A 9,616-nucleotide genomic window follows, 5' to 3' on the forward strand; every position below is an offset into this window, starting at 1 on the left:
TATGCCTAAACTCCACTAATTCTTCCGCACTTCAGTTATAAAGAGTTTGTCAATAGGATTGGATAAAATTTACCCCATTATTTATAAAATTGTTTTATATTATTGTGCTTTTTCCTAAATATTTAGAAATCTTTGTTTAATATTAAAACGCCGGCGATATGATGTTGAATATTTTTATTTAAATTGTTAGCTCCGCAGAAACGCACAGGGACTTAAAACTTTCATATCATATAACCGACCGCCTCCTGGAGGCCGGTAATAAAAAATCGTTAAAAATCGGGTATTTGTTTACATGAAAAAATATTTACAGGAGGTGTTAAACATTACCTGTCACATTAGCTGACACCAAAAAACAGGCTACCTACACTGCACTTTTGGACTTTTTCCATCTGCAAACAGGGCTACCGTCAAATCTACATGTTTTCACTGTGTTTATAAACACCTCGAGTGCAACACAGGAAGTAGCCTCCTATGTCCTGAAAAAAATAGTTCCATCAAAAACCTTTATTTATTCACAAAGTACATAAAATTTACTAGGCATAGGTACAAAAGTTGTAAAAATGGCTTAGAAGAAAATAGAAAAACATCTCAAAAGAAAGGACCTAAATTGACTAAGTTCATTTTGATTGGTCAATTACCGGTGTGATACCTTGAAAACTTTCATATCATATAACCGACCGCCTCCTGGCGGCCGGTAATAATTTATATTGTATTTCAAGTTTTTTATAGGGTTATTTTCATGAATTCATCTCACTTTTCATCATTATTTTTCATCGTTTTGTAGAACTGGAAGAACCAGTCCTTGTCATTTCATTGTAAATAAATAAACATAATATTTTCATCATTATTATATTTGTCTTATTTAATGACCATCAGGTAAATTTCTACGGTGAATACTCCTCAACATTACTGTCCAAGAGCAGAATAATTTATTATTCCCCTCATGAGGATCCAGTCGTATTACAGTTGAAAGACTGCTTGGTGCGGCGCTTCATAATTTGTTGATATTTTTACAGGCTGCATTCTGTTGCTTAATAAAAGAGATGAATCGAAAAATGACTGGCTTTGCAAGCTAAACATTATGAAGGCTATCTTTACTCCCAAATACGAGTATTATAAAGACAAGTTAGTTTTGACTTATAAATAAGTATCGAGTTAAGGTAAACAAAAACGAATTCGTGTATGCCTCGCGCCGATAGTCTCACGACACTGTAAGGAAATAGGTTTTTTAAGCTGAACAGGGTCCGCCAGTATTGTTCACATTTCTGCTATATCTGCAGACCCCTTTGAAAGGGAAAGGACCTGACCAATCTTAAGTTTGACTAAATCCACAAAATTTGATGTACACGAATATTGATGAAACCACAGTAGCACAAATGCTTGATTAATACCAAGGAGCCGATCTGAATTGGTTAATTAAGTAGAGTTCCCCCTCTATGGTATCCTTTACCGAAGCACCTTGAAATTCACAATTCTGGAAAAAGGTCCCTCGTTCATTATAGATATATAGGAAGTTCATCTGGTTAATACAAATGAACAAAGAACATTTTCTATGATTTAATGTACATAGTTTATTTGATACCCATGAGCAGAGAAGAAGGATGTGAAAATGACGACACATCAATCTCAACGTCCATGAAACAAATATACAAAATAAGAGCAGGCAAACGCTGACCCTGCAAAACATCAGAGGTGGGATCAGGTGCCATGCAGGAGCGAGCATCCCCGCCGACCAATCACACCCGCCGTGTGTTCCTTGTCATAATCAGGAAATAACGGGAAAAATCCATGGTCAATTCAGTGTATAAAAAATGGATAAACAATTAGTGTGAAAAAGTCAGTCAGCATATCATTCAATGATAAATTGTATTTACTGACAAGGTCATTGTATCGACCATAAATTACGAAATGATGACTTTAAACGAGACTGTTGATATTCTTGTTTCATAAACTTGCTGGTCAAGAATTTACCTCGTTTAAGAAATTGTTCATACGTAGAGCATGCTCTTGCGTATCGAATCAATTGAGATATAAATACTCCATGCCAGTTGATGAAGGTATATTGCTGCATAAGTAAGGGAAGTTGAAAATAGAAAAGTTAAAGTCGATATATCTAAATGTCTAGTTGAAGGCCATATACTTCTCACTGAATATTTAACAGGTAAAGAAGTGAATTCTAATAAATATCCTTTGACAGCAGTATCAAGGATGTATCTATCTTGTGTGATAGATTTCCACACATTTAGAAAGTGGCTAATTCGCCCAGCATGTTGAATATTACCTACCTTCTCTACTTCTGGTGGGATAATATTTCTTTGTGTAGCTTTTCTTTGTTTCGTGATTGTTGTGGTGGTAATTCCCCAGCTTGTAGTGCTGGTGTCCTTTCCCTAAAAAAAAAACTGTTTTAGCTCTGTCTTTAAAACTTTAGGCGAGGATTGAATGAAGGATATGGAAATAACGAACAGTATTCAATCTCAACGTCCATTAAACATATATACAAAACTAGGGCTAATTGTAACGGGAACCGTTTACATGTTTACCAAACGCTCCCCAACTCCCTTTTGGTGTATTTTTTTTCTTGTAATTTTCATTAAATAAGGTTATGAAGTACATTTGTGATTTAAAAAAAATTCATTTTTATCTCCGTTGTACCAGGTGAGAGCCATTTTAAATCAATAAAAAAAATCCTGCAGCGTACCGGGTGAGAGCCATTTTAAATGACAAAGTCCCTGCTTTGCTCTTGAAGATCCAAAATAAATGCCAGATCAAAAAGTTATTTTAAAATAGGTGGTGAACAATGGCATTGAGTAATACAGATTCTGTAGCATTAATCTGAGTCAGTGGTATAGGAGGAGTTGCGGATCAGAGATGGGTACCCTTCAATATTATAGAAAAATTCAGTGTCAATGATTTGCTCTAGAAAATCCAAAATAGTATGTCCGATCAAAAAGTAAAATATGAGGTGCACAATTAAACTATATATTAAAAAAGTTCTGTGAAAGTCAGACGGAGGACAATCCGATTACTATATTTTCTCCCGCTTTTCAAGGGCGGGTAAAATAAATGAAAAAATACCCTCACCCTAGCGTACCGGGTGAGAGCCATTCTGCGTTTGAAATGCCTTGAGTTTAGATGGTCAAGACCAACATTGAAACAGGTGAAATACGTAACTCCATTAGATATATTTGGTAATCAGATATTTTTCTAAATTTATTTTTTTTTCAGCTTGCACTTAAAAGTTAAATTTTTCCACAGAAAGTATTCATAGTGAGGTAAATTCTTTTTTTGAAGACAAGATAAATAGTTGTTAATTATTTCAGTATAATTAAAAATGTGATGGCATTTATCTCAAAGTGCACTCAGAAAGAACCAAGACAAATTGTGTGCTGATGTTATGGGTGGGGTATGGGAGCGGCTTATGGAGTTGCGAGACGCATTTTTGATTAAATGCTTAGAAACCCAGCTAATCAGAACCTGACTCATGAAGTTTTGACTACTTTAATGGCAGAAGTCAGCGCAATAATCAACACGAGGCCTATCGTACCAGTTTTCACTGACCCAAACTCACCGTTCATTCTTACACCGTTAGTTCTGTTAACACAGAAGACTGGAACCATGACACAGCATCCTACGGAGTTTGTTGATGTATTATGATCGGGCTCGGGATGCTTGTAATTTGTTGTTATGTTTAGACGCCATGCTTGAATAAATGTTGTGTTCATCTATGAAATGTTTTATCAATGATCAGCCCTGATAGGCATGTCAACATGGTGGCAGCGGTGCAAACTTGTTGTTAGTGTTACCGGTCGTCCGCGAAAGTGATGCTCCGTGAACTATTGTAAGTTTATAGTGAGAAACTTTGAATTTATTTTTCAACACGTGCTTCGAACAACCGCCATATTGGATCCAGACTCCATTCTCAGTAGCCTGAAATTTTTATTCGGAATTGGTGAGCAAGAACAAGCTGCAGGACCTGTGCAGGTGTACAATTGTCCGTTCAGATTACCTCCTCAACTTGATTTATCCTCTGGAAATGTATCCGAGAACTACAAAAAGTGGAAAAGACAAGTTGAAGTCTACATGTCTGCGTCAGGAGGAATCGACAAAAGTAAAGAGGTACAAGTAGCAATTATTTTGAGTTGTGGTGGACCTCACGTAGTCGAGATATATGACCAGTTTCAGTGGGAAGATGAATCTCATAAGAATGACCCTGCTAAGTTATATTAGAAGTTACAAGCCTATTGTAATCCTCGTTCCAACGAAGTGTTAGAGTCTCACAGATTCTGGAAGTTACCTTATCAGGAACCCTTTGACAAATTTCTTACAGAATTACGAACACGTGCAGCGTCGTGTAATTTCCAGGAACAATAGAGGATGATGCGTGACAAGATTGTATTTACAGCTACTGGTAAGCTACAAGAACTACTGTTACGAGAAGACAAATTGACTTTGAACAGAGCAATTCAGATATGTAGGGCTTTTGAACAGTCAAACATACATGTGAAAGAGCTACGAGAAAACATCACTTCATCTAACAAAGTGAATAAACTATCTACAAACAAACGACAGAAAAACTTCACAAAGCAGAAAGTGACACACAAACAGAAAAGTGATTCACAGCCTTCAAGCAAGGAGAAGAAAGAGTGTGATTTCTGTGGTTATAAACATGAACATGGCAAATCAAATTGTCCAGCATGGGGCAAAAGATGTGACAAGTGCAACGGGAGAAATCATTTTAAGTCCAAATGTATGAAAATACATGCTGTTGGCGAAGACAGTGAAGACAGTCCAGAGTTAGAAGACAGTTGGCTCCTCGCATTGAAAAGCAAAGACAGACAGAGCAAAGACATCACTGCGATAATGAATCTAAATGATTGTGACGTACGTTTTCAGTTGGACAGTGCAGCTGACGTAAATACCATTTGTCAGAAATATGTGAAGAAGGAACAGTGTCGTCCGTCAAACATTCGTCATAACATGTGGAACAATACTCATATGAAACCCCTCGGTGAAGCCGATCTTGATGTAATCAATGTGCGTTCCAACGTAGTCCAGAAACTTAGATTTGTAGTAGTGCAAAACTATCTTACCTGTCTACTTGGCAAAGATGCAATTCAAGACATGGGACTTGTGACTGTGAACAGTAAAAAGTTCATATCTAAAGTTGGATTAGAACAGCCTCTTGGTGACTTGGGCATTGCAACTCTGAAAGTTGACCCCAGTATTCAACCCAAAGTACTTCCATGCAGGAAAATACCGATTGCTATCCAGGACTCAGTCAAGCAGGAAATCGACAGACTTGTTGATCGAGGTATTTTGATACCAATTACAGAACCAACATTGTGGGTTAGTCAGATGGCCGTGGCTCACAAGTCAGACGGAAAGTTGCGATTTTGTATAGATCCACAACCTCTTAACACAGCTCTGATACGAGAGTACTACCGATTACCTGTATTAGATGACATACTTCCAAAGCTAACGAATGCTAAGGTATTTAGCAAACTTGACGTTAAAGAAGCATTTCGGCACGTTCGCCTTGATGAGAAGTCGAGCAAACTTACAACTATGATAACGCCATTCGGGAGATACAGGTGGGCTCGATTACCTTTTGGATTGAAAGTGTCTAGTGAAATCTTCCAGCGACGGTTAGACGAAGCATTATCAGGACTGGAAGGGGTGTTTAGCATTGTCGATGACATTATTATTGCAGGATGTGGTGACAGTGAAGAAGAAGCAAAACGTGACAATGAATTCAAGATGCAGAAAGTTTTCCAGAGATGTGAAGAGAGACACATTACACTAAACAAGGATAAGGAAGAATCCGGACTTCGTGAAATTTCATTTCATGGACACAAAATTTCTAAAGATGGTGTCAAGGTTGATGAAAGTAAAGTGAAAGCTATCCTTGATATGCCAGCACCGACTGATGTCTCGGGAATCAAACGTTTATGTGGAATGGTTCAATACATGTCAAAATTCCTACCAGACTTGTCGAAGGTATTGGAACCACTACGACTACTTACCCGTAAAGACCAAAAGTGGAACTGGGACAGCAAATGTGAGTCAGCATTTCAGACTTTGAAGCATAAGTTGACAGAAACTCCAGTTCTGGCTTATTTTGATCCTTCAAAGGATGTAACACCGCAAGTTGACAGCAGCAAAGAAGGAATTGGTGCCGTACTACTCCAAGATGGAAAGCCGGTCGAGTACGCATCAAGAGCTCTTACAGAAGCAGAGAGAAAATGGGCTCAGATAGAGAAGGAAGCTTTATCCGTTCTCTATGGACTTGAACGCTTTGATCAGTACACTTATGGAAGGAAAGTTTTTATCCATAATGATCACAAACCATTATCTGCTATATTGCGCAAACCATTAGGACTAGCACCTAAAAGACTGCAAGACATTATGATGCGTTACTTCAGATATGATGTAGAATTTGTATTTGAGAAAGGAGTAAACCTTGTTATAGCGGATACGCTAAGCCGAGCTTTTCTAATGACAACGGAAGGAAGTGTAGATGAGCGTCATAGGATTCTATCTGTCTCAACGTTACAAGAAAACGATGTACCAGATGTCAGAATTCAAGAAATTAAGGACATGACTGCTAAAGATTCAGAGATGCAAACATTGGCCGACACCATAGCCAATGGATGGCCTGACAATAAACGAGATCTTCCAACGAGTGTGCGTCATTATTTTGATTTTCGTGACACCCTAAGCTTTGAAGATGGACTCATCTTGAAAGGTGAAGCAGTCGTCATCCCAAAGACACTTAGATCAGAAATGAAGATACGATTACACAAAGCACATCTAGGATATGACAGTATGATAAGGAGAGCTCGTGGTGTTATTTTTTGGCCTGGGATGAAATCCGACATAAAACAGATTGCAGATTATTGTGGAATTTGTCAGGAAAGAAAACCGAGAAACTGTAAGGAACCTTTACTTCAGCACTCAACTTGTGAATTTCCTTGGCAGAAAATTGGACTAGATTTATTTGAGATACAAGGAAAACACTACATGGTCTCGGTAGACTACTTTTCCAGTTTTATTGAGGTAGATTACCTACCAACAACGACAAGTGCAAGAGTGATTTCATTGCTTAAGAAACAGTTCTCTAGATTTGGCATACCAAACGTTATAATATCAGATGGTGGACCACAATTTAGATGTCAAGAATTTCAGGATTTTGTGAAGACCTGGAAGATCGATCACAGATTCTCATCTCCGATGCATCAGCAAGCAAACGGAAAGGCTGAATCTGCGGTGAAGATCATCAAAACACTGATGATTAAAGCACAGGAGGATGAAACAGACCCATATGAAGCGTTACTTGAACAACGTTGTACTCCAAGGCAGGATACCGGTCTAAGTCCAGCACAGATGATGTTCAACAGAGAGATACATGCTACACTCCCTATGAGATCTCAAGTGAACAATGATTTTGGAATAGTGAAGTCCAAACACAGATCCAGACAGATTGCCGTGAAGAAATCTTACGATAAGAAAGCACGAAACTTACCTGAAGTCGATATTGGACAGTCCGTTTATTTCCAACACCGGGAAGGACAAAATTGGAAGCTTGGGAAAGTGATTCAAATACTTGGACAGAGAACATACATTATTACGGACCAACAAGGAGTCGAATATCGAAGGAACCGAATTCACATTAGACCAACCAAAATACAGACCCATATTCGTGATCAATCTCCTGTTCGTGATGAACCAATCAACAAACGTGAACTCAGTGAATTTCCAAAACCGTTTAGTGGACCAAAGGAGCGTATGTCTAGCAAACAGATACCGGTGATTACAGACTGGAACGAACAACATTGCGTACCAGACTCGATTTCAGAATATGTCGTCAGCAAGCCTCGCAAGGATACTACACCAGATACTCGTGCAATGCCAATATCACGTGAACCGTCATCAAGGATCCGTAGGAAACCAGCATACTTGAAAGACTATGTCCAAAATTGATTGAGATACTGTTTAATTCTATTTGATTATTTTGTTGGAATGTTAATTAACAGTTAATGATCATTTATTTTGGAAATGTTCAGTTAAAGTGTTTACACAGTGTACATCTTTCTTAGAAGGGGGGATGTTGATGTATTATGATCGGGCTCGGGATGCTTGTAATTTGTTTTATGTTTAGACGCCATGCTTGAATAAATGTTGTGTTCATCTATGAAATGTTTTATCAATGATCAGCCCTGATAGGCATGTCAACAGAGTTGGATACCAAGGAGATGTATCGCTCACAATAGAAATACGTCAACATCCTTGCGAACACCTTTTGGAAACGCTGGAAATCTGATTACTTGTCAACTTTGCAGTCGAGACAGAAGTGGGAGTCCGGAAATGAGAACTTGAACGTCGGTGACATCATTCTCTCACGTGACCGAGATGTACCCCGTAACCAGTGGCCCCTGGGAGTGGTGTTACGCGTGTTCCCTAGCGACGATGGTTTGGTCCGTGCAAGACTGCCTCTTGCAGATTTGTGAATTTTATGGCCCCAGGGTCAGGGTTTCTTGCATTAGGGCGGGGCTATATAGATTATATAGTGAAAATGCAAAATCTTTGAAAAGCTGCTTCTGTGTATTAAATAAACTAACTAAGCACATATGATGAATAAGAGTGTCTTTTCAAATTGTGATTTTTATGGCCCCAGGAACAGGGAGACATAGGGCATGGCTCTATTGATTATATAGAAAAAAAATACATTGATTCTTTGAAAATCTTCTTTTCTGATTCTGGGTATTAATTAAACTAAAGACGTACATAGTCATGATGAACAAGTCTGCCTCTTCCAGATTTGTGAATTTTATGACCCTAAGGTCCGCGGTTCTGGTGTTAGGGCGGAGCTCTATAGATTATATAGTGAAAATACATTAATTCTTTGAAAATCTTCTTCTCTGCTCTTCAGTATTAAATAAACTAACTAATTGCATCGTGATGATAAGCTACAGTCTTTCTATTCTCTGGTTGAGCACAGATCTCCCTGTTATGTGATGTACTCAACCTTTTACGAGATTAACAAACAAGTCAACCAATTTGTTTTCACCTCCATGATTAGATCTTACTAATCATGGCATTCCATATGAAAGAGTGTGGTAGAGCAATCAAAATTATTCCGCGTTTTACTCTGCAATGCTGCACTCCTCAGGCGTTTAAACAAATCCAGAATAATGGTCCTATTAACAGAGGTGTTCTCTCTGGTGTCGACAATGGTCAAATCGTATGGAAAGCCGTAGGGGACACCCAAGTCATGTTCTATATATTAAAAGTAATTCAATCTTGGGCGGTCATGTTTATAATCCCGGCCAAGTCATGATCGGCCTCACAGGACTCCCAAATCATGTTCTATATATTTATAGTAATTCAATTTTTGGCGGTCATGTTCTTTAAATTCATAGTAATTTAATCTTGGGCGGTCATGTTTTTTTTATATTCATAGTAATCCAATCCTTGGCGGTCATGTTCAATTTATTCATAGTAATTAAATCTTGGGCGGTCATGTTCTACATGTATATATTCATAGTTATTCAATCTTGGGCAGTCATGTTTACAATCCCGGCCAAGTCATGATCGGCCACACGGGGCCCCCAAGTTA

The 9,616-nt window shown here is 38.3% G+C and overlaps 1 protein-coding gene across 1 annotated transcript; it reads left to right on the plus strand.

Annotated features, from left to right (window-relative positions):
• Positions 1-4,374: 4,374 nt before the first annotated feature.
• Positions 4,375-7,980, plus strand: LOC134264985 (uncharacterized protein K02A2.6-like). Its single transcript, XM_062747232.1, has one exon. It carries the CDS (start codon positions 4,375-4,377, stop codon positions 7,978-7,980), a length of 3,606 nt encoding a protein of 1,201 aa, XP_062603216.1.
• The last annotated feature ends 1,636 nt before the right edge of the window (positions 7,981-9,616 follow it).

Source organism: Saccostrea cucullata, unplaced genomic scaffold (genome assembly GCF_032062105.1).
Source record: "Saccostrea cucullata isolate Sc308-1 unplaced genomic scaffold, CSIRO_AGI_Scuc_v1 ctg10818, whole genome shotgun sequence".
Taxonomy (NCBI): domain Eukaryota; kingdom Metazoa; phylum Mollusca; class Bivalvia; order Ostreida; family Ostreidae; genus Saccostrea; species Saccostrea cuccullata.